Source organism: Perissodus microlepis, chromosome 23 (assembly GCF_051167445.1).
Source record: "Perissodus microlepis isolate ML-2025 ecotype Zambia chromosome 23, ASM5116744v1, whole genome shotgun sequence".
In the NCBI taxonomy this organism is placed as follows: Eukaryota; Metazoa; Chordata; class Actinopteri; order Cichliformes; family Cichlidae; genus Perissodus; species Perissodus microlepis.
The window spans coordinates 22,206,483-22,232,419 of NC_140482.1; the positions used below are offsets into that span (position 1 = coordinate 22,206,483).

Sequence of the window (25,937 nt, forward strand, 5' to 3'; positions counted from 1 at the left end):
CTGGTGAATTCGCCCGGTGCTGTCGCTGAAAGGGTCGCAGTGGTGACACAGACTTGAGCCGCAGTGAAAATGGATTGAGTCACGCTGCTGGAGGAGCCAGCAGTGGATTGAGGTGCGGAAGCTAGCGTTAGCCGGCTAGCAATGGAGGGAGGCAGAGGAACGCCTGACTTCGTCTCATTAGACTGTTTTCCGTAAAATGACTTGGTAGCGGTTATTCTCAGCCCAAAACCATGCAGCCCACGCACGCAGTTCATATTAAAGTGCGCCATCCGTGGGTTGCGCACACACCCTGAATATGTCAGCCGTCCTGCACATACCGCAGATACTTACTTGGCTGTCCTTGCATAGATCCCGTTCTGCTCTGAAGCGAGATCGTTCACTTTGCAGCAAAAACACAAGGGCTGTGCTGGTCCACAACACGCACATTTTCAAATAATCCGAACACTTCCAGGTTGTGATTGAACCCGATCTCGCCAAGGCAGAGCAAAACTAGTGTTTTATGTATTTTTCCTAACAACCCCTTGTAAGGTTTGGCTTAAAGATCTTGCAGACCTTCCTGCAGCTTCAGAATTGCCAGACTAGCAGGTGGTCCTTCCTCAATTGTATGGAAAGCGGTGCTGGCTGTTGCAGGACTTTTGCAGGTCAGCGATGGGAGGTTCGGTGTCCTGCTGCATCTCTCCTGGAGAGAGCCCCAAGATCCACAGGAGAGAGGTGGAGCTGGAGGAGTGTCCCATCACCACTACCGAAGATGTGAGCGAGGACACTGGGACATACCTGCAGCACATCAGCGACAGGGAGCTTCCAGATGGTGTGTGAAGATTAGTTTGCTATTTTTGGAGATGTGATTGCATGCAGTGATGTTGTCCTGTCCTGGAGCCGGTTTACTGCAAGTGATTCAGTTTAAATGTTTTATATTTAAACTGAAGCTGAAGCTGTTTAGCATTAAATCAGCAGCAGCGTGGCAGCTCCTAGACAAACACTGTAGTCTTATATGAAGACTTCTAACACTTTCCTTCTACAGAGCTGGCCCAAGAGGCCAACCCATCCGACCACCCCAGAGCAAGCACTCTATTCCTCAACAAGTCTCAGACAGATGGTCAGTATTTCTCTGGTGCTTTAATACTTTACCCCATTCTCTTCTGAAACTCCTACATCTCTTTGATTTTGTTTTTTATCCAATTTCAGTCCGCGAGAAAAGGAAAAGCAACTACATGAATCACGTAAGTTACGGCTCTGCGTGTTCTTCGTGGGTCTTTTTGTTGCTGAAATGATTCACAGTCATACATCTCATTTCTCTGGGGTTGAATGTGTTTCTATAACCCGTTTTCCCCTCCATTCTGTCTCTAAACATTGTCACGCTTTCGATGCCAGATGTCCCCGGGACTCCTTTCTAAAAAGTACAGCTCGTGTTCAACCATATTCCTCGATGACAGCACAGTCAGCCAGCCCAATCTCAAGAGCACTATTAAATGGTAAGTGACCGCCCTCACCTCAGTACTGCTGCAAGCGCAAGTACAAAAGAAGTTGGGACGCTGTGTAAAATGTGAATAAAAATAACAGAGTTCAATAGTTTGCAAATTCCGCAAACACAGTTTTGACTCACTTTAAAACATTTTAAACTTATCAGATGTTTATTTTGAATTTGATGGCAGCATCATGGCCACGTTTAACGCTGTGTAGCATCCCTTCTTCTTTTAATAAAAGTGTGGAAACTAAAAAGAGAGCTTTGCTGGACATTTGGGAGAGGAATGATGTCCTGATATAAGATTCTAGCTGCTGCTTTCAGCTGGTGAAAAGTTCAGCATCTGGACTTCTTTACCAGGAAGTCATGCTCTTGTAATACATGCAGTATGTGGTTTAGCACTGTTTTACTGAAATATGCAAAAACCTCCTTGAAGAAGCTCTCTGGACGGCAGCATATCTTGCTCTAAAGCCTTCATATGCGTTTCAGCATTGATGATGCTTTTCCAGATGTCCAAGCTACCAATTCAGTAGGCACTGATGCGCCCCTCGTACCATCTAAGAGGCAAGCTGGATGGTTCTGCTCCTCTTTAGTGAGATTTGACCCCAGCAGTGTTTCTGGATCATGTTCACATATGGCTTCTTCTTTGGATGATAGAGCTTAACCCCCATTTGTGGATGGTATGGTAAACTTTTAACAGTGATTTGTGGATGTTTTCCTGAGCTCATACAGTAATTTCCATGACAGAGATACTCCTGTTTTTAATGCAGTACCACCTGAAGATCATGGGCACTGATTTTTAGCCTTGTCCTTTGTGCACAGATATTTCTTCCGGTTCTGTGAATTGTTTAATATCACTATGTACTGAATATTATTAGATATTCAAAGTCTCCTCATCTGTACATGAATTTGTTCCCCAATTTGTACATAGGTTTTTGGGTTTTTTTTTGAGATTACTAAACCTTGGCCCATCTTTACTTCTGAGAAACTCCGTCCCCTTTAAGATCCTCTTATTATACACAATTATGTTACTGACATGTTGTCAGTCTACTGTTTAATTATTTGCAAAATGTTTCTGTTTGTTTGTCCTGAACTGCAGGTAACATTTAAAGTCACCAAATAGCTGCAGTTGAAAAGATCTAAATATCTATTTGTAAAGTAGAAGTAAAAATAAAAAGCTGTAAAAGGGAAAATCCAGCTCTAGTGTTTTATTCTTTGTTGATTTCTGTCTCTTGCAGTGTTGCACTGGCCATATACTACCACATAAAAAACAGGTAGGGCAACGTTTTCTTCATTGTTGTAACCAGTACTTAGATATTTACAAACATTAGTCATCAAGTTTGTAAGAAAGACTGCTTTTAGTACTTAGGCTAATTTTTAATTACTTCATCTAAGTCCTATAGGAAATGCTACTTGCCTTGTCTTACTGCTAAATACATCATGCATGAATGACAGACGTATGCAGAAGGTGGATATCAACTTAAGTGCCAGATGGGTACAGCTTTTTAAGATCATCACTGGTAATGAGAGCCAGAGATTTTTTATTTTTATTAGTCCTTTATTTATCCAGGTAAAAAATCTCATTGAGATTAAAAATCTCATTTCCAAGAGAGACCTGGCACTTTAGCTCTGATTGACAAACAAACCAGAAGGTGGCTTGCGTCAGGTCAGAATTGCAAAAAAAAAATATAAAAAAAGAGGTTGTGATTGCTTTTTTTAAAAAAAATTAACAGTTTTTTTCATCTCATGTCTGCACATAATAGGTTGAAAATTGAGTTCTCTGTTTGCATCATCTCAGTTTGAAATGCAATTTATTTGCATTTCAAATATAGTAACTGTCAAAACATGACTTTAAGGAAAGTAGGAGCTACTTTCCTTAAAGTCATGTTCTTGGAAGTGATCCAAGGATGCAACTTTGCCTAATTTAGGTCAAGTATGTTTTTTGAGTTTTATGGCCAGAGTCATAGCACTTGGTGGTGGCAACTCAAAGAATAGATACAATGTGGTGAAGAAGTATTTGCCCTTTTCTGATTTCTTAGTTTTTTGCATATTGGTCAAACTTACATGTTACAGATCATCAAACTAATTTGAATAATAGACCAACATAGCCTGAGTAAATACAAACAAACAGTTTTTAAATGACTTTATTTATTAAGGCAAAAAAGTTATCCAAGCCTACTTCGTCCTCATCCTGTGTGGAAAAAAGTAATTGGCCCCACCTGATCCACAGAACATGGATTGGATCCACAGTGAGAGCCATTATCCAAAAATGAAGAAAACTTGGAACAGTGGTGAACCCTCCCAGGAGTGAGCGGCCTATTCAAATTACTCCAAGAGCACAGCGACAGTTTCACTTTTGGGTCACAAAAAACCCCAGAACAACATCTAAAGGCTGCTTTGCTGTTTCAGGACAACTTGCTGTAATTGATGGAACCATGAATTCTGCTCTCTAGCAGAAAATCCTGAAGGTGGATGTCCAACCACGAGTTCATGGCCTGAAGCTCAAGAGCACTTGGGTTATACAGCAGGACAATGATCAGAAACACCAGCATGTCCACCTGTGAATGCGTCAAAAAAAAAAAGAAAGGCTTTCAGCGGCTTAATCGAAATGCTGATTTAAATCAGATGGCGTTACTTTGGCGCAACCTTAAACAGGCCGTTCATGCTAGAAGACCCTCCAGTGTGACTGATTTAAAACAACTGTACAAAGAAAAGTGGAGCAAAATTCCTCCACAGTTCTCAGAAACACTTGATTCCCATTCTTTTGGCAAGAGTGACACAACCACTTACTAGGTTTAGGGGTCAATTCCTTTTTAACATAGGACCAGGTAGGTTTGTATTAACTTTTTTCATTTACCGTAAAAACTAGATGTTAAATGCACTTATTATCTTTAACATTAAAATTTGTTTGATTATCTGAAACATTTAAGTGTGACAAATACACAACAAAAAAACGAAGAAATCAGGAAGGGGGCAAATACTTTTTCACAGCAGGTGGCCAAATTAGTTTTTTGGACATCAGTGAGTCAGATACTTAATAATATAGGAAACAAAATGTTTGTTAATTTGCACATCAATGGTTGTAATATACAAAGTATTTGTAGAACTCAACGAAAGATAAATAACTGTTGTGATATCTAACACCATGAAACCCCAGTGAATAAGCAATGGTAGTTTCAAACCATGAGAAGTTACATATCACGTATATTTAACAGTGGCTTGTTGCATCTACAGAGATTCAAACCGCTCGCTGGATATATTCGACGAGAAGAAGCACCCACTGTCGGTGAGTTGAGGTGGTTGATTACACCAAGCAGTGATATTTGCTATATTAGTGGACCGCTGATGATGACCTTCTGCCCAACAGCGAGAAAAGGTTCCAGATGACTACTCTGTGGTGGACCCAGAACACAAACTCATCTACCGCTTCATAAGAACGCTCTTCAGCTCTGCTCAGCTCACCGCCGAGTGCGCCATCGTCACTCTGGTAAGTTCAAACATCCACTACACTGCAGAAAGTGTTGAATGATGCAAAGAAGTATTGAGAACTATCACCCTTTCTGCTTGTGTGAATGGATGGGTTCTTTCTGCCTTAGGTGTATCTGGAAAGGCTGTTAACGTATGCTGAGATGGACATTTGTCCTTGTAACTGGAAGCGCATTGTTCTTGGTGCCATCTTACTGGCCTCCAAGGTCTGGGATGATCAGGCTGTGTGGAATGTCGATTACTGCCAGATCCTCAAAGATATCACCGTGGAGGACATGTAAGTATTACAGTAGTTTTTGTATAGCACTGCCAGATCTACAAAATGACCTCCAGCAGGCCACTCGTGTCAGTGTCTCTGACCAGACCATCATAAATAGACTTAATGAGGGTGGCCTGAGGGCCTGACATCCTCTAGTGGGTCCTGTGATCTCTGCCCGGCACTGTGAAGCCCGATTAGCATTTGCCATAGAGTACCAGAAATTAGCAGGTCCATTACTGGCGCCCTGTGCTTTTCACAGACAAGGGCAGGTTCCCCCTGAGCACGCGTGACAGATGTGAAAGGGTCTGGAGAAGCTGTGGAGAAAATTCTGCTGCCTGTAACATTGTTCAGCATGACTGGTTTGGTAGTGGGTCAGTGATAGTCTGTGGAGGCATATCCATGGAGGAACGCACAGAGCTCTACAGGCTAGGCAACAACACCCTGACTACCATTAGGTATCCTTGGACCCATTGTCAGACCCTACGCTGTTGCAGTGAGTACTGGGTTCCTCCTGGTGCACAACAGTGCCTCATCTGGCAAGAATATGCAAGTAGTTCCTGGAGGTTAAAGGAATTGATACCATTGCCTGGCCCGCACGTTCACTTGACTCCCTGTTTCATTTTCACTTTGAATTTAGCCCTCTGTAGGTTGATTATTTTAATTTCCATCAAAGTAGCATTGTGATTTTTTTTTTCTGAATACCAGTGCATAAGAGTATAGATATCCAGACGTGCTTTTTTCCCCCATTGAGATTGATGCATTTTCAAAGTGTTCCTTTAATTTTTTAAGCAGCGTAGTTTCTAGTTCACACAGTGCAAACACACGGAAAGTGGGGACCACCTCTAAGAGTTATAGGAAAGCCCTCAAAAGGTTCCTGCAGCCTGGAAAGGACCTTTTGTTTTTTAATAAAAGACCGTGAACCTTTCCAAACTGTTTTGCAGGAATGAGATGGAGCGTCACTTTTTGGAGCTGCTCCAGTTCAACATTAATGTCCCAGCCAGCGTCTACGCCAAGTACTACTTTGACCTGCGCTCACTGGCTGATGACAACAACCTCAGTTTCCCTCTGGAGCCACTCAGTACCAAGCGGGCCCAAAAACTAGAGGTGAGTAATTTTCCAGGGCTGATTTTATTTTGCAGTTTGGAAATGTATATATTCTAACTGCTGAACTGATAAAGTAAGTGTTGGTAGAACTTGTTATGCTGTGGCTGCTCTGCTTGTTCTGTCGTAACAGTTTGATACTTCTTCTGATTATTATTGTTTTTTATTGTTATTATCTTTCTCTTTTTTGTAGGCTATCTCCAGGCTATGTGAGGACAAGTATAAGGACTTGAGTAAATCGGCCATGAGAAGGTCTGTCAGTGCAGACAACCTAGTTGGCATCAAGACTGCACAGGCCGTACTCTCTTAAGTCTGTGACAGCCATCTATCATTGGAGCAGACTGCAAGATCTACAGGATATGATGCCACACATGCTGAGAGACATTTCCAAAGTAGATTGCATTAATATCAGCAGCTGATAAGTTTCATTACAAAAGCTTATGTGCTCATTTTGGAGAGGAACAAACGATTTACCGTAAAGTATCACTACAATATAATGAAATCAGTCTTTATGTGTTCATTACAAGGAACTTTGGCTAACTGCCTTTAAAGCATGGTGATATGGTGAAAAATATGTTGTATTTTAAAGGTGGATGTCTACAGCTGGAAGGAATCAGCATGAAAGCACTACCAGAAGTCACACATAACCTTTTTTTCCGTCTTTTTTTTTAAATTTTTTTAATTTTATTTTTTTTACATCATCCAGTCTTTTGGGGAGTAGGATCTGGCTATGGCCGTCTTCTTCCACCAAGCAAACTCCCTCTCCTATATTCAAATGATGACAGACTGTTTTGGAGCTACCCTGTGGTGTAGTTCTGCATATGGACAAAGAGTAGACTTTATTTTGCTTACTATGTAGGCCCCTATAGCTGTGAAATGTACAAGATTTTATTTAATTTAAATAAATTTCACTTGCTGTTTCAAATTCATGCTGTTTAAGTGGGAAAGTGTATCATGGTGGTTTGTTTGTGGAAGATGTGAGCTCTCTCAAGTTGATTATTTCAGTGCACCTGTAGCACAGAGGTGGTGACGGTGCAGAGCTTGCCCACAGCTTTGAGAACCAAACATCGCATATTAGGTATAAGTTAATAGCGTAAGATATAAGGTCTTGTGTATAATATGTGGCAGCATGTAAGGAAAAAACAGAGTTTATACAGTAATAACCTGAAAGTCAATATTTGGTGTGACCACTTTTATTCTTCAGTCTGAACTCTCTTAAGCAGCTTTCTCATCATTTCTTTAAGTCGTCTTCAGGAATAGTTCTCCAGGCTTCTTGAAGGACATTCAAAGCTCTTCTTTGGATGTTTCTGCCTTTTGTTCTGTTCTCTGTCAACATGATCCCACACTACTTCAATAATGTTGAGGTCCGGGCTCTGGGGGAGGCCAATCCATGACTGATAGTGCTCCACTGTGTGATTCTCTATCCAAGTATGATTTTACTGCATTGGCATTTTGGTTTGGGATCATTGTGCTGGAAAATGAAGCTGTTGCCAATCATGTTTTCCAGATGATATTGCATGGTGGATCAATATCTGATGGTACTTTGATAAATTATTAATTCAGAAATTTTAATTTTAATTCAGAAATTTTAATTCAGAAATTTTGACAAGATCTGCAACAGCACTGGCTGTGAAACACCTCTACCGTGTTTCACAGATGGCTGTAGACAGCTGAAAGTCCAGAGGCATCTCTCAGGTCCTGTGTCAGGTCTTTGCTGGATTTCTTAAGGACATGAATTTATATTCAACTGCTGATAATGTTTAGTCCTGATACTTCAAATTTTCCTCAATTTTTTTAAGAACACACTACACACCATGCTGGGATATAAAATACAATTTTATGTCAAACTTTGTTATCTTTGGCATTTTTCATAGCTTCAACTAAAGAAATGGAACAAATTATGTTTTCACAACACTGTTTTGAAGAAATGAGCATAGACTTGAGACTTTTGCTCGTGTTTCTACTGCTGTGCATAGTTCACCAAGAGAAGGTGATGCATTTCTCTTGCCATAAAAATTTGGTATGAAGGAATAAATATGATTCATATAAAGCAATTCAGACACCCAAGACATCTGGCTAGCACGCGCGAATCAAAAGTAAGGAGTCCTTTTGAACAAAAGCAAGGAAGAGAATCCGATGTGGACAAAAGATTGGTACTGATTAGTATCTGGCTGCTGGTTTCATGCACATACTGGCATCGTCTTTCCAGAATGCATGCATGCCATCCGTAATTTCTCTACTTGAGAAAATTGTACAGGTAAGGTCTTTTACCCTGGCAGGTGCCACTTCCCCTTAAACTGCCCCTCATATCAGACAGGCCACTTTGCTGTTGCAGGGCCTGGGTAGAGCACTGTCAACTGCTACGGTGGAATCAAGAAGCTACTTAGTGACTGCTTTTTCACCGTCTGGAAATTAAATCAACAGGTTTCTCAAGTGGTTTGGCCATGCTACACCTTTTCAGAGTGACTGCGATTTAGTAACAGACCTTCAAACAGCTCAGTGATTCTGCTTTCCAAAGATTTTCTCACAGCTGTAAAGGAAAGGCTACACAGTGAGATTCAAGTTACCAAAATAAAATGTGATTAATATAGAATGTGGGAATTATTTACTTTTTCATCTGCTGAAATTATAAAAAATAAGTGCACTCAGTCTTGACATTTAAACTTTATTTTTGAAATTAATTGCTTAATGACTGTGATATGCTAAATATCAAATTCTTTAATCTCCATTTGTGGTCATGGTGGAAATATCTTGGATTTGAACTGATGAGGACAGAATCATTTAGGTCAGTCACATGACTTTGCCATCACCACTAAGCTCCTGTTTTGGACACCACAGAACCTAATGTCCCCACAAATTTCTGTTGTCTCGTTTATTCACTTTCTCTGAATTCCCAAGTGGAATATTTAATTAAAATATTTTAAGTTTTAGAACAACAAAACTTGAACATGTCTAAAGCTTATGTTAATTGCAGACTTTATGTTAGGCATCTAATGGAAAATCCATAAAGTCCACTGACTTTGAGAGAACAGAACAGGAAATTCAAAAATAACTATGTTGGCACCCTATGGGGTTTTTAGGGCTGCTTCTCTAAATACCAGCTGTCTTTGCTTCTGAAAGTGAGACAAGGATAGCAGTGAGAGAGAAGGATCTCTTCTCCGATCTGTTCACAATCACGCCTCATCTATAGTCTTCCCATCCCTGAAGTGCACCTGTTTCATAAGTTACAAAATTCAAGGAGAAAAATGATTGTTTTTTTATTATGTAACAATAGTAATAACTCATTCCTTTTGATGCAGTTGCCAGGTAACATCAGTGTCTATATGAATCGCATGTAGTATTTCTTTTGAATGGACGTTCAGTATACACAACACGGTATAAGAAACATCTAAGTTTGAAGGCATAAAAGTCAACAAGAGAATCCTTGATACCGATAAACAATTAATATCAAGTGGTTATAGATATTTGAACATAAAATAGTACTTCTATTGAAAAAAAATATATGAGTCAAACCTGATACTGTGTGTCTTTTGTAAGCAGAGTTTTATGCTAAGAAAATGAAGTGAATGGTTATTGTCTCCTAGTAACCTCTCTTTCCTTTTCTTTGGTAGTTCAACATTAAATAGAATAGCCTTTTATTGTGAATGAACATGTACAACAACATCCAGCTGTGAGTAAACTGCATTTTAGTTCTTCAAACAGCTCTGTCTTTAATCCATCCAATATACTACCCATGGCTGTGATCAGTATGGTGGTACGCAGTGTTGGTCAAGTTACTTGAAAAAAGTAATCAGTAACTAATTACTGATTACTTCCCCCAAAAAGTAATCCCGTTACTTTACTGATTACTTATTTTCAAAAGTAATTAATTACTTAGTTACTTTTTTAAAAACACGATTTACAACCTGAATAGGTGATAAAGTGATAGCTCTTTCAGCCCAATTCTACTTTTTCTGCATAATCCAGCATACAAAATGTAATCAAATGGAAAAGTCCCTTTTTAAAACTTGTTTTATTAGTTTTAATCTTTTAACTTTATGCATCAAGCAAAAATGTAATTATATGCAACATTCTCTGACTGGAAGAAATTTGTTTAATATTTAAACCTGTTTTCTGCACATTCCAGCACATAAAATATTTTGTGTGTGTGTGTTTACACTCACTCTTTCAAATAGATGCAAGTAAAACACAGCAGAAAATAAATAAAGTCAAAGACTAGCGGTCCTTTTGCTCTATTTTCACCTGTAAAGCAGGAGTGGGGTAGGCGGAGGTTTACCCTGGTGCAGGTGTGCCGCAGCGGTCAGTTCTCTGTGAATTTCCCATTACGTCGTAGCGCACTCGTGCTTGCTTGGAAGTTTAGGGGATTTTTTCGCTGTAAAAAGAAGTTTTCTTCCCACGCACAACGGACACTAATGTTTTTGTCACTTTTTATGGAATCAAACTCAAAGTAAGGTCAGTACTTCCACGCTTTAAACGCTGCACGCTCATACTCTCTCCCGCACTCGATATATTATCCATTGTTGATCTGCACCATTGACCACAGCTGTTGTCACGAATGTCGCACTTGCTTACGTCACTGTCATGAGACATTCTCGCAAAAAATCACGGTTTTAGTAACGCAGTAACGCAGCGTTCCTACGGGAAAGTAACGATAATCTCATTTAAATAAAACTGAATTGAAGTTGAACTGCATAGCATAGTTTTGTATCCTGTGTTGTATTTTCCTTTCCCAGATGACCCTGGTGTTGATGGCTGTAGAACGCTACGTATTCATTTGCATTGGCATCCGGCCTCAGGATCATCACCGACTGCAGTGTTCACATTACCATAGGACTCATTTGGATGGTCAGTGTGGCAGTGAGCTTTCACTGAGTGTTGATGCCAAACAATTTAAAGCATGACTTCCAGCAGCAAACCACCGGACTCCTGCGCAGTGCTGCCACTATAAAGGAACATATCACATGCCGCTTTCTGGACCTCGTACTGTCTTAATTTTTTTTCCTTAATTTTGTGAGACTCTCTTTTTTTATTGTTTTTGCTGCAGTTGTCATCAAAGATATTTTTTGTCATTTTTACAATGATAGTGAAGAGAACAGCATCCTCCTGTAGGATGATCAGTCCCATAGTGGCACCAGTGCTTTAAAATAATAGGTTCTTGCATCAGTATAGCTTTTCTTTCCATCTGGAACCCACAGATTAGGCAGATAGTCTTTCACCATGAATCCTACTCAGCAGTGATGGCAGAGGTGGAATGACTGCAGCAGAGCAGGCATGCTGACCAGATTCGAAAGGAAACATGTCAAGTTGACCAGAAGAAAGAACTGGAGATGGATAACATGGTGACTACACCTACACAACTAAACCGCTGACAGTCATTAGATGTGTGAATGATTTATTTCCTTAATTAATGCTGTATATAAGGAGAATGATGTTATGACTGAATGAACAGTAATGGACATTCTTGGTTAATGGGACATAATAAATGAATGAAATTACAAAGCCAGTAGATTATTTTATTGCCACAGAATCAAATACTTCTGTTTTGTGAAAGCTACTGACATCTATGGAAGCTCGTTTCCAGCACAGAAAAAAGGAAAAACAATTGCCATCACCAAGTCAAAGTTTCCAGTTAGTAAATTTTGACTTACATAGAAGTATGTATTTGTCCTTGTTCATTATTTCATCCACTTTGTTAAATGTACCAGTACTTCTGGCAGCAAAACAGACCAAAAGCACGATGCTACCAAAGCCTTTCCTTTACTCCTCCAAATACACCTCTTGTATTTGTTGCCAACTTGTCTTATCTGAGCATAAGACCTTTCTCCATAAAAGTCCTATCCATGTGGGCATCTGCAAATTTCAGCTGGGCTTGATGATGTCAGTTTTGGAGCAGAAGCTTCTTTCTTGGTCGGCACCCTCTCAGCCCTTGATGATGGAGAACTGGCTTCATTATGGACAATGACATTGATGTTCCAGCAGTTCCAAAATTAAGGCTTGAGCCTACGCAGTTTCTGAGTTGTTCCTGAACATCCTAACCAGTTTCCTCTAATCTTGTGAGTTGACACATCAGAATAACTTGTAATGAGGTACAGTTGTTTAGAAATGGCTTCCCAACTTGTGTAAATCTGCAGTCCTTTTCAGATTTTCACAGAGTTCCTTGGACTTTCTCATTGTTCTGAGTATTGATCAGTCCGATGACTACTGTGAAACAAATCCTTTTTATGCTGCAACGAGAAACTACCAGTTGTAGTCCATCATGATCACTAACGAGAAGTTAATAGTCCTTTCAAGTGAAAATACAGTGTAGGACCTTCAGCAATACTTATTAAAAGATTCAGGTTTCTATATGTATATATTTGAATCTATATGCACACATTTGTCCATGATGGGTGTATGTACATTTCTTATCATAGCTATACATACATAAATTAAATGTCTTAAATTACATACAAAATATGATTATATGGATGACAGTGCCAGCTGAATTTGATTAGTCCAGCCCTCTTGTCCAGACTGAAATGCCTGCATGGAATGAACAAGTAGTACCCATTTCTGACCTCTAAGGGGCAGTGCAGCAGTGTGTAAGACAGCTGAGCTGACTGCAGGTGTGAGAGTGGTCCATGTGTTAATGCGACATCCTCCTGACTCTGAGTTTTGGTGCAGCTTGCTTGTATCGTCGCCAGACCAGAGGATAGCGACTCAACCAGGCCTCTTTCGTCCAAGGAGCAAAAATTTGCTGATGCCTTTTTTTTTAAGCATTTCTAATGATGCATTTTTGAAGTAGCATTAGTGACCAATAGGCAGGATGCATGGTTAGATGTTTCCATTAGTATAAGACACATCTTACTTAAAGGTAAATCTTCTACCGGATTTTATTTAGGTGATTCTATTGAAGTCTATTGTTACATCTGCACATGCTGATGAGATTTTTCTTGTATTTTGTTGACTGAATAAGCACAGGATTCTATATGACAACATTTAACCTTTTCGCAACCTGAGTACCATCCTCAGTGCATCCTGTAAAGCTCATATCAGGGTGGGTACAAGAAAACTGTCATAATCTGAGATGAACAGTGTGTGTGCATGTACGCCGATGACTGTGTGTGTGTGTGTGGACGTCCTGTAGGGATCATAGTGCCAGTGCAGCTTCATTAATCTCCCAGCATCGTGGGACTTGTCTGAACTCTAAAAGAGGGCTAGAGAGAACACGTCGCAGCCCCAGGGAGTCACTCCGTTTACCCTCCACACACTCAGGTCACTCTTCATATCACACACTCTTCAGCTGTACAATGTCAAAGCAGTGCTGCTGCTGATCTGCACAGAATGTTTGCGACGAGGGTATTGCTGGTGCATTTCTGTGTTTTTCTGTGCGTGGGGTGATAGTGTTGCTGTGATGGTTTCTTCAAGCAGCAAAAGGCAAAACTGTGGCACGACTAGATCATAAATGTTTATTTCCCTTGAATAATGGATATGAAACTAGGTATAATGATTACATTATGAAATATACTCCTATAAATGTTGCTATGAATATCTCAAGATTTGCACATCAGTTAACGTAGAGCAAATCAGAGTTAGACCAACATATTATCAGGACGTTCACCTATTGATGAAAATTTTATGTCTTTCAATGTATTCCTGCTCAAGTACGAATTCATATGCTTTCCTTCCTTTCTTAAAGCACTGCAGATTAATGCCAAGTGTATTGACCACAAATCCTTTTCCCAACAGCACAGTGGAAGCCACTTTCCCATGTGGAAGATAGATGAGGAAATAGATGGCACTGTTAATTAAGCTGGCCTGGGAGGATGTAACTCACACGGCTTCCATGCTGCTCTGATCCACCTGCCAGTCCCTGAAAAGGTGCCTCTGCAATTTGCACATGGCATGTTGGTGTTTATGATAACAGCTTCTTCGTGAATGGTAATTAATTACGCCACAGTCGCATTTCAGATAGGACCTTTATACAGACAACATAGTTTATATGTGTCTGCATGGCTCTATTCTTTTCATTTGCATTGGTGGAAAGCAGACAGGACACTGAATTCAGGCAGAGCATGCAAAGGAGCTGGGTTGCAAAGCAGCTTGTAACTGTGGGCAGGCTAAAGCAGCTGAAATAGTGTGCTTTGTCTGAGATTTGCAGGAAGCTTTTCTGGCCTTGAATTCATCTAACAGCACCAACATTGTCTTTGTCAGTTAAGTACATCATGTGTAATCTGCTAATTATTGTTTCATCCCTTTATTTATATTTTTTGAATTATTCCATTTCAGCAATCTTAACTTTTGTTTTGGAGATTATGTATCGGAATTTCAGGAGCGGGACCACGCCTCCAAACACGCTCCTTCCGGTTGTCATCTATATAGGTTCCCCCAGTTCTGCAAGCTGTTCATTCTCGTTTACGTTCCCCACCCTCCCTCCCTCCTTGTTCTCAACTTTAACTTCTTCACTCCTATTGAGTACACGGGGATCTGCCAGGCCTGGGAGCCGTCGCCAGTCCCCTTCGAGGCCTTCCCCAAACCGCAGCTCAATTCATGTCCAAGCATTCACCTTTACCTACTAAAACGCTGTCAAACCTAAAATGAGGACGTGGGCCCAGCTAGTGAATCTGTTTAACTGCCTGTGTTGGGTTTGAGGAGAGGGGCACAGTTGTAGGGGTAGCACATTTTTTGCCGACTGTCAGCTGGGATAACCAGTTACGATGTTGGGTTTAGGTAGGTTTACCGTAGCTGTTGTTTGATTCTCTTAGTTTCTTGTGTTTGATTTTTTTCAACAAAGATTATCAGTTGTATGGAACCAAAAGTTACACAAAAGTATTGTGGATTATAGTTTAAATAACAATTTTTAAATTGAATTTCATGCGAATTTGTTTCATGTTTGGTTTTCTGCATTATTTTGCTTGAGTTTCTGATCCAAACCCATTACATGGCAAGTTCCTTCTCATGGCAACGCTTCCATTTCAACTTTGGCGCCCCACTGTTGGTGCTGCTGAGCTGGCACAGGAATGGTATTAGACTGCTGCTGGTTTGTCTCTCCTTTAATGAGCTTGGTGAATGATTCAAATCTTGTTTTGCACCCCTGGCCTCTGGCATCCAAAAAACAAATACCAGGAAAGCCTGTCTGACGCTGTTAAACCAGACATTAGACAGATGCCAAAAGACAGCTGCATCCAAAGTAGAGTCAAAAGCATTTTGATATTTAGGAGTGGAAAAATTATGGCTCATTTCATGTTAACCCACGAAACCATGCTGCAGGCTTTTACTATAAGAAAGACGGTAAAGACAACTAAAAAAAAAAAACAACGAAAAAACTCTTCCTCTCTTTAAAAATACTAACGTTTGTACAATTCTAACAAACTTGAAAGTCATTATTTGGTATGACCACCTTTATTCTTAAACACAGCGTGACCTCTTAGACAAGGTTTCTCATAATTTCTTGAAGTAGTCATCAGGAATAGTTCTCCAGGCTTCTTGAAGGACATTTAGTGCTCTTCTTTGGATGTTGGCTACATTTGTAAACACAGCACTGGTATGTGTTGTTATGCTTAAATGGTCAATATTATGTGGTTTAATAATCACAGAAAATGAGTGAAAAAACAAAACAAAACAAAAAAACAGCCAATGTCCAAAGAAGGACTTTGAAAGCCTGGAGAGCCAATGCTCAGATCACGTAAAAAATACAAAACCATTTATACTTTAACAAATTCACTAACAAGCATTACTCTAACAACACATTTATTTACCTTCTTCACAGCTAAAGGTTACTATTTTCAGAGTACCCAAGTTCCCAATCCATCCATCCACCCATTCTCTTCCGCTTATCCTTATCAGGGTCGCAGGAGGGTCGGGGCCTATCCCAACTTTAATAGGGCGAGAGGCAAGGTACAGCTTTTGGTATCATGTTTAAAAACTTTAACTTCATGTTTTTTTTTAACAGTCATCATTCATGACTATATTTAAATGTTTTGGTCTAATAGCAGAAGAGTGAAGCATGGATATATGAGAGACATTGTAAAAAAAAAAAAAGCCAATTACCAACCATTTAATTCTCTTTTTTCTTCTGCAGTAAGCTGGCCATTGCCAAGGTCATGTTCATGTTTTAGTCCTTGATGTTTTGACATTGGCATCGCATAGGCAGCGCAAGGCAAAAATACAGACATGGTAGCTTAAAAATGTTTTACAACACATAGGGATTAAATACCAGTTTTCTTACATAAAACCATTTCATTTGAAGATTAATTTCTGCTGACAGTTACAACGGTCCTGACATAATTATAATTAATGTTAAATCATAGAGCATGACCTAGCCTTTAGAAACATTTTGTTCTTTGATTATAAGGTCAAATACCGGTTGTGTTCGTCTATGATCTAAGGATGGATAACTGACATCCAAGCACCTTCTGGTCCTTCTTTCCTGTTCCAGTGTCAAGAGAGGTCCAACTGAACTAAAGGTGTGAAGAGAGACTTGGAAAGACAGAAGTGCTGGTAGGTTTTGGATTCAGTGGTCCCCTGGTGATAAGCAGGGCTTGTGTTTTAATGTTCCTCTGCGCACTGTTATCAGCAGACGCATCAGAGTGATGATAGCATGCTGAGTAGAACAAAACTGTTTAATGGGCTAGAGGCTGAGCTGCTGTGCTTTGCTGGATCAGAGCACAGGGAGGTGCAGGTGAAATGGGAGTGTTTGTTTAACAATGATGGCAAACTGTAAGAAATCCTTTATATATCTGCAATAATCTTCTTGTTGTGTTCTTAATAAATTTGAGTTTATCTACCATTCAAAGTACTATTGAGCATGTAAAGCAAAGCTACTTTTGGAATCTCTCTTATTCTTAAAGTGTTTGCCGCAGCAGGTAGCCCAAGTATTTTAAGTTAGCAGATTTGTATGCCAGACGACATGACATTCCTGACACAACCCCAAAGGGAGTTGTGTGTCCTTTTTCTTTCACTTCTTAGGCAAATGTGTAAACCACTACACTATGGAGTTACCTAGTATTGAGCATGTGAATGTATCTGCCATGAAACATTGTGTGGCGAACATAGAGGAGACCCAGATGCAAGACTTGCTGATAGCTAGTAACTATTAGCTATTAGCTAGTAACTAACAGTAACAAAAACAAGGCAGGGCAGGAGTTAAACAGCCTGAAATCTTAGACTCCAGAAAAACAGACAGCATAAGGAGTCAGGGCATGACAGAGGACACAACAAAGAAAAGAAGCAAACTGGGGGTTTAAATACACAGGGAGAGATAAGGGCTGAAAGGATACACCTGGGGAACACAGCTGAGCAGAATCTAACCATCAGGAAGCAAATCAAACATGGCGAGGGACTATCACAATAAAACAGGAAACAAAGACTAAGACACACGAACTTGGGAACTAATAAAATTAAAGTCATTTATAACTAGAGACATAATATAATACAATAGGGAACTAACACAGGGAAAATAAAATTACAAAAACTCAAAGCACTGGGTTAAAGACCCAGGACCATGACAGCAGCTATATGTGCATGGGATCTATTTAAAATCTCACTTGTTGTGCACAGTTATTTTAATACCGGCTTGGAACTGAGACATTTATAATATAAAGTAAAGAGTTCAAAAGGGGTTTGTAGAACTGTAACATTTACAATTTGGCCATTCTGTTTTAATCTTGTTTCCGTAATAAATACACATAACACTATCCTAAAAATAAAATGTTTTCTTTCTAAACATATATTTGACACGGCCGAATGATGAACATGTAAACAATGTCAATAGCATCATGCAGATGTTTATCATATACCATTATTGTTACTACAACAATGGCTGCTATGTCCCTAGCGATTGACTTCTGCTATCTATTGCTAGAGGCATAGCCTTAGCCACTGACGGTAGAGGTCTGTTAGTGGTTTGGGGAAACCCCTAGTGCTGTCCACCAAACATTATCAAAGCTGAAATGGATCTTTTGTTGACCTTTGTGATCAAGTGACTGTACAATAGCCTGATTCTTCAGCTAAGAGATGGTAATAAAGCTAATGGAGCAAAAAAAGAGTAGTGAGAATAGGGGGAGGAGACCAGGGATGCATATTTTTCTAGTCCAGCCTGCTCTCTGTGACATAAAGGCTGCACGTATATGATATCTCGCCATCCATGTCAGCCTTTACCGGCGCTCTTCCATTTCTCTGTCATCCTCCTTCTCTTCAACTCTCTCTTCTTTCATGTCTGCATAATCCTCTTTTGTATGAATCGTTCATACACTCTGCTTTTTAATCAGGATAATTAGGCTTAGGCTTCTCCCTTGCCATTCCTTTCCTACAGAAGACAGTGGAATGTGTGTACTAAATTATTCTCTTATTACTGAAGGATAATCATCTAAAAATATTTAATAGCAGTGAAGGTTGAAGACGAGGCAGTAAGGAAGGGGTTTATGGTCCATGATGTCTTAGATTGTCCAGAACAAAATCCATTTTACTGACAGCAGTGCACTCGACAGCAGGAAATGAGACGAGGTTACGAGGCTGCGTCACAGGGTTCTGCTCAGATTTGCATGAATTCTGCCTTTTCTCGTCCCATTTTCTCTCCTGCTCCTAACAAGATATTGATCAAGTGTAGCACAGGTCAGAATTTTCAGAAGCAAAAGCTTAAAAGAAAATATGTAAGGCAATGGAATAAAAAAATGAGCACTCTTTAAGAGCTTAATGGCACGTCTTTTTACTTTTAATAAGCTTAAAGAGCAAATAGATAGTTTTAACTCTATTTTTTCAAATTCAGCTGATTTTAGAGCAACATTTACTGGTTCATGGCTGTTGTAGTGAAAAAAATCATTCAATGAAATGTGTCCTCTTGCTTTTTTTCCTTCTCTTCTCCTCAATCAAAGCCTAACATAATCCCGTTCCATTTTCTCGATTCACTTGTTTCATGAAAACAAAAATAAATCTAAACACTCCGTGAAAGGACTTTTTTTTTCAGTGCATTATTGCTGAACACTTATGCTGCTCAGCAGCCGCAGTAACAGTTAACAGGATTAGGCATGGCTTACATAAACATCTCCCATAGCAACAGTGCACCAGCGCCAGGCGAAGGCAGGGGGAAGAGCCGTCACCGGAAAACATCATCGCCATTCTGGTCAGCTGAGCATCAGCTGGCTTTTTAAGCCAGGCGTTTGCAGCAATGTGTTTCCTGTGTCTGCAAAATGTTTAAATAATCCTTTAAAATCATCAGATTTGGACACTAAAAAGTGACTCATTTATTATGGTTATACTTAAAAAAAAATACATATACATCTTACATCTCTGATTTGCTAGAAAACTCAATGGCACTCAATGGATGCTCCTTCTATGTTCATGTAGCCCCTGTGTAGTCTCTGTGTACTTGAGTGTTTTGTGGCCTGCCAATGTTGTGACAGTTGGCAGCGATGCCTGAAGTTGTGTCCCATTGAATATAGTGGGCCTTTGGAATGGTTCATTTCCCATAATTCCCTCGGGTGAGACACATTTCTCACTGTCTCTCATGGCTTTGACTCTGAAGGATAGTGGAGGTCTCTCTCTTGCTTGCTGTTGTCCATGAAAAGTCTGTAGTAATACTATATTAATTCTGTCAATGAGAGAGGTCAGATGTGTTGGAGCTGTTAAGGGGCTCAAATGGAATTTTGTATGGACTTTGCTATCCTGCCTGCATAATTTTGTACCAAAAGTATGCAATTGGTACAGCAATTTGATTGGCTGTTCAGATAGTGTGTAGTGGCTTGCAATAGACATATTTAGAGTTTCCAGTGCCTAAATATACAGGGGGATGTAACCACATTTGGCATTCACATGCCCACAGTTTTGGGGTTATAGGAAGATTAATTAGCTGTCTGAAAAAAGGCCCAAAGCCCACTGAATAATAAACACTTTGTCACCCAAGAATGATGCAGTTCAGGTCACCTTGTTTTGTACTAAGATGAGACACCACATCAAATGTTTAAAATGGCAAAACATAGTGATAGAGAAACTATCTTTGAACAAAAACACAACAAAAATCCACACCACTGGTGGGTTAAACTCTCTCTTATGTTCATGTCTCCTTCTTGTGGCTGTGTGATTAATGATGTGACAGTGTTCTAGCACCGCACAGTCTATCAGGGAGGAGCTCAGGTGTTGGGACCCAAGAGATTACCATTTTGTGCTTAAAGCAGAACCTATGTTTCGTCAGGGGTAGCATATTCGCCCGTCCACCTGCACAGACCTCTTTTGTAAAAGTATGTGGTAAAACCGATCTGTGGGCCACTCTCGATTGTGCTGTTGTTGTTTCGTCAACCAGCTGCGGATAATTATGAAGCTCTGACACACAACGGCACTGTCTGTGCTGATTATTTTGTAGTTTTTGATCTGCAGTGTTTGTTTTGTGCTTGTCCTGCTCCCAGTGAACTCTGATGTCACACCCTTTCCTATTCTGGCCCATTGTCAACCAATCGGCATTCAGCAGACTCCAGATTTTGGAGACAGACAGACACATTTGGATAATAATGAATGCAGTCTGAACCTCAACATTTTCAATTTTTTCTTCTGGTGTGTCAGTGATTCTGCTTCCCTGCTGTTTCAACCCCTCCACCACCCTTACATCCACGTGCAGGCTTTCATCACACTTTATTTGTGGCTAGCAATTAACCTGGAGCTTGATGCCAAACTCCAGCTGCTCCTGTAAAAAAGCCAGGTATTTCCAAGCTTAGATGGTGGAGACTAAAAGCAAAGGTAGAAGAGAGCAGGTTTTGGGCTTAGGTAGACACAAACATGACTCCAAAAGAAAGGGTTATGCTGCTCTGTGAATGCCAGATATAGAAAAAAGTGTCCAAAAATAACACTAACTCATTACTTCATGACTTTGACATTTTAAGTGATTTTCCACCAGCATTTTGCCTAACTATCTCATAAAATGTATAATGGTTACCCAGAAAGAAAACAAGGTAACAATGTGGAAAAAGGTCTTTCTCATTTTTATGACACCTTTGGCATTTTTTCTCCTTCACTTTGACTATTTCAGGAGCCTTTTTTCCTCATAACTCTTTCACCCACCTTCACTTTCTGCTTGTTAATATGACCTCTTCGCTCCTCTCTAAGCTTTTTTCTCTCTGTTTCTGTCTGCTTTGTCCCGTCCTACCCTGTTTGTCCCTTTTCTTTCTTTCCTCTGACTCTCAGCTGAGATAAGGCGATTTAGAAAGGCTCCAGTGTCTGACGGGTGGGAAATGTTTTGCCTTTGCTTATTTTGTTTTTAATCCATTTGCACTTTTTTGATTAGGAAACAGTCTAATTTCAGTGCCACTGTATAAATTTAAGTCTTGGCCATGTTCAGTATGTCTTCTTTCCCTCATTTACTTTGAACTTTCTTTTTTATCCCTTCTCAAGGCCACAATGTACTTGCTGTTGAAAGAAATTCCAGTTCTGCATCTGTTGTAACAGGAAGGATAGCAAGAAGCAAGAGAGACTTGTTACTTGAAACTCTCTTTTGTGTTGTGGACAAGCTTGTTTAGTAATTAAAACCTGCAATAAACCCTCATCCTACTGCCTGGGGTAAACTTGAGAGGTATATTTTTTTTTGTCATATCTCATAGTCACTCACTTTGTTTCTAATAATGTAACATCATTGTTTTCTATTTCTGCTTTCATTGGCACCTTGAACCCAGCCAGAAACATCCAATTCTTCCTTTGAAGTTTTAAAAAATTAAACTATTTCTTCGGTTAATGTTTGCCATGCCATGGGTCATAAATTAGGGTATCACACAGTATCTGTCAGTATTTATAGAGAAGAAAAACTCTTGCTGTTGATTCATTCATCGCCTGCACTGGGGACTTCCCAGACTGAAAGCTATCAGAATGGTGGAGACGGTGATAGATCTACCTGAGATGATGCCAGATCTGCCTGAGACAGCTGGAGCACACATGAAAAGGAGAGCTGTTATTACCACATTGCAAGAAAGTTTCAAATTTCTTTGGATTTAAAAAAAAAAAAAAAGAAAAGAAAAAGAAAGTTGTGGGAGTTAGTGGTTTGTATTGCCAGCAATAAGCTAAACATGTTCTAATGGGTGTTGGTGTCTGCTGGGGCTACCCATAGTCATCATTTATGGGCAGAAATTCTAGCAACTATTTTTAAGGGTAAAGGGTGGAGGGTGTTGGATTCAGTGGTTTTGGTCTGATGTCTGTTTTTTGCAGATAATGTGGTTTTGTTGGCTTCAGTAAGCCATGACCTTCAGGCTGCAGTGGGTCAGTTTATAGCTAAGTGTGAAACGGCTGGGATGAGAATGAGCACCTCCAAGTCTGAGGCTGTGGTTCTTAGCCAGAAAAGAGTGAAATGCCCACTTCAGGTTGGGAATGACTTATTTCCCCACGTCTAGAAGTTTAAACATCTTGGTGTTTGTTCACGAATGAGGAGAGAGTAGACTGGGACACTGACAGATGGATTGGTGCGGTACTGCCAATGATACAGATGCTAAACTGGTTTGGTGTGGTGAAGAGAGAGTGTTTGAGTGAATCTGTCGATTTACTGGCTGACCTATAGTCTCCCCTATATCCGCAAGGTCTAAGCAGCAGCTGAAAGAATAAGACCACAGATACAAGGGGTAGAGATGAGCTTCCTCTGAAGGGTATTTGTGCTCTGCCTTGGTCACTTGGGAGGAGCTCAGAATAGAGCCACTACTCCTCTTCATCAAAATGAGTCATTTGAGGTGGTTGGGACATCTAAGCAGGTGTTTCAGGCAGGAGGCCTGTGACAGATGGAAGACATACTGGAGAGATTACGTCTTTGGGCTTGCTGGTCGCGTGTTGATTTCAGTTATTTTGAATTGGGCCTAAAATGACCCCAATAGGTTCCATCCTTTTACTCATGGACAAATATATCATCCACTGAATCACTGGTTTTTGAAATGGCTTAAAATTTAAAACAAGAAATTACATTAGAGCTTTAAGATATGAAGGAACTATTGGCATAAATATGATGGACCACGATGGCAAATGTGTCATATCTTTAAGCATGAAAAACAACACACACAGAAACAGCTGGTAGTTTGGGATAAAGTTGCTACTGCGCCAATTTTGGTGAACCCATTTGAGTTGTAGCATCAGCTGCCTGTTCTTAGCTGACATGAGTGGCAGCTGGTGTAGTCCTTCGGCTTCGAGGTTTAACGTGCTGTATATTCAGAGATGCTCTTCTGGTTGCAACAAGTGGCTATGGGAGTTACTGTTGTCTTCCTATCAGCACAAAGACGTCTGGCCATTCTCTTTTGACCTCTGACATTTACTAGGCCTTTTTTTTCCCAGAGTACTGTCGCTCATGGGATATTTTCTCTTTTTCAAACCCATCCACTATAAACTCTCGAGATGGTTGTGTGGGAAAATCCCAAAAGATCAGCGGTTTGTTAAATATTCAAATCAGCCCATTTGACACCAACAACCATGCAGTGTTCAAAGTGACTCACTTTTGTTCCCCATCCTGTTGAGTAACCATAAATTTAGTGTAAGGAATATACATTTGCAAGAACCACTAATGAGAGCTGCCATTTAAGGCCTCATTATTATTTTTTTTCCAGTGTGTTTTGGCCTCATGCAATCTAAAATGCATGTCCTATGATTATCCAGAACACAGTGGTTCTCTACTCGGTGTTCTCTCCCTCTGGTTTCATGGCTATTTTCTCTAATTTTTATCATCCGCACAGTAAATTGTCCCTATCCTGATGTCACATTGCTGAGTCTTTTTTTTTCATGGATGAACTGGATTGCACTGAACTGTCACTTTGCCTTACAGTGTCTCTGCGGTCCCTTCAAATTCAAGGCTGTGATTGGTGATAAATGCGTATAATTAGACTGAGTAAAGGCCCATAGTCTTCCTATCGATTTCTTTCCTCATTTAGGGAATTAAGGGGTCTGCAAATTCCTAAGCACAGCAGACAGGACGAGGGGATTAAATGCAGATCCCATCTTTCAGGGAGAAAAACCAGCCTTCCTGCATACAGTTACTTGCAGAAATTCTAATGTTGGATGTTAGATTTTACAATAAAGGAAAACCCAGACCCTTTTTTTCTTTTTTGTTCTGGTTCAGTGTGTTCTTTGTCCCGTCTGACTCTGAATAAATCAATCACAGCTGAGATGTGACTCTCTGACATTGTTGTTTCTGTCCTATTTATTATTACTGCCACATCTGAAGGGGGAGAATATCAGCTGAACACTGTGTTCACCTTGAGATGTCTCCCCTGGCACTGGCGTGTTTGTCGACCACGAGGGGGTCTTTAACCTACATTGGTAGCTACATTAGCGGGGCTAAAAGCACACCACAGACCCTACTGGAGGACAGCCAAGTCAGCAGCGGGATGTGAGCTATGAGTTGGATGTTTGGACATAAGGGGGGGTGGTGGTGGATAGCCTCCCTCAGGCTTGTTCCAAGATTGCTCCAAATGAAAATAGCCACAATACAGGTTCCTGCTGTTGTGTTCCAGGCACTCATAAGACGATGAGCTAAAGTAGGTCTTAGAGTAAGTTAGGTGTTCTAAAGGGGATATTGTTTTAGCCATATTGTCAGATTTTTACAGTTAAATAACCACAAGCAGTTTTGATTTTCCCCATTTTAATATGGTAATTTCATTCTTAGAGGGCATGATTGGGGAGTGGAAGTGATGAGAAAATAATATGTAAACAGCTCTAGCTGTGATAAAACTCAAAATCAAACGTCCTGTTAGTGTAATACTACATTGTAAGGTCCACTAAATGTTCAAACCTAGGCCCTTTTTTCTTCCCTAGGATGGTAAGTGGAGAAGTGAAGTAGGTGGTCTCTAGACTTTAAAGAGGTACAAACCACAAATACTCAAGAGTACCTCAACAGTATCTTACAGAGCACTGCTGCAAAGTTTCAAGAAGTGACTTTACTTTCCATGTTCCCCACTTCCTTTCTTCACTTTTTGACAGTTTCCAAAAAAGCCTAATAAGAATCAACCTGTTCTTCTGCCCTTAAGCCTCGTCAGGGTAAAAGCTGCACATTGCGGATGATTTAAAGGTATGGAGTGGAGAGCTGGGGTCGATTCTAATTTGGACTCGGACTGCAGCTGATTGCACGATAAAGGTGCTGTTGAGTTGCATTAAGCTACTGTCGTCTGGCTGATACCTGATTGCAGCTTATCAGGGACGTTTGCATCACTGATTACCTCTTGCCTTCAATGGCCAAACCCAAATCTGCTGTCCTTGTCCCGACTGTAAGACAGTAAAACTAAAATAAAGCCCAGTGATGGTAGAGCAGATGACTTGAGAATGTGACGCAGCAATAAAAATGAAAATACAATAGAAGAAAAACAGAACACAGCGTTAGCAGATAGGGAACTCCATATTTAGGGTAAAAGTTAGCAGAGCAGTTTTCCCATTTAACTTTCATCAAAAGTCAATGCTGCACATTTATCTATTATGTAATAGGGAACAAATGATATCGGTAATACTGAGCATACACTTATCCTTATATCTTCAGCATATTTGTCGCACTTCCATGTTTCAGATCTTCAGTATTATATATGAGTATTATTATTAGACAAAGATAACTTGAGTAAATAAAAAAATACCCAATACAAAAATTCATGGTAGGTTGGCCACTCTTGGGAAGTTTACCACTTTTTTCTCCGTGTGTGGATAATGGCTCTCACTTTG

The 25,937-nt window shown here is 40.1% G+C and overlaps 1 protein-coding gene across 1 annotated transcript; it reads left to right on the forward strand.

Annotated features, from left to right (window-relative positions):
• The first annotated feature begins 648 nt into the window (after window positions 1-648).
• Window positions 649-7,237, forward strand: LOC146361403 (cyclin-Y-like protein 1). Its single transcript, XM_084921029.1, has 10 exons — window positions 649-808; window positions 1,022-1,096; window positions 1,186-1,220; window positions 1,372-1,472; window positions 2,701-2,736; window positions 4,697-4,748; window positions 4,830-4,949; window positions 5,059-5,225; window positions 6,149-6,311; window positions 6,502-7,237. The coding sequence occupies exons 1-10, from the start codon at window positions 649-651 to the stop codon at window positions 6,616-6,618; spliced, it is 1,026 nt and encodes a 341-aa protein (XP_084777155.1). The 3' UTR covers window positions 6,619-7,237.
• Window positions 7,238-25,937: the final 18,700 nt, after the last annotated feature.

What these genes read in the sequence shown, in the direction of transcription:
- LOC146361403 (XM_084921029.1), top strand. Translation starts at nt 649, where the DNA reads ATGGGAGGTTCGGTGTCCTGCTGCATCTCTCCTGGAGAGAGCCCCAAG. An exon ending in CGACAGGGAGCTTCCAGATG is followed by an intron (nt 809 to 1,021) that starts GTGTGTGAAGAT and finishes TTCCTTCTACAG; the next exon opens with AGCTGGCCCAAGAGGCCAAC. An exon ending in AGAAGAAGCACCCACTGTCG is followed by an intron (nt 4,749 to 4,829) that starts GTGAGTTGAGGT and finishes TCTGCCCAACAG; the next exon opens with CGAGAAAAGGTTCCAGATGA.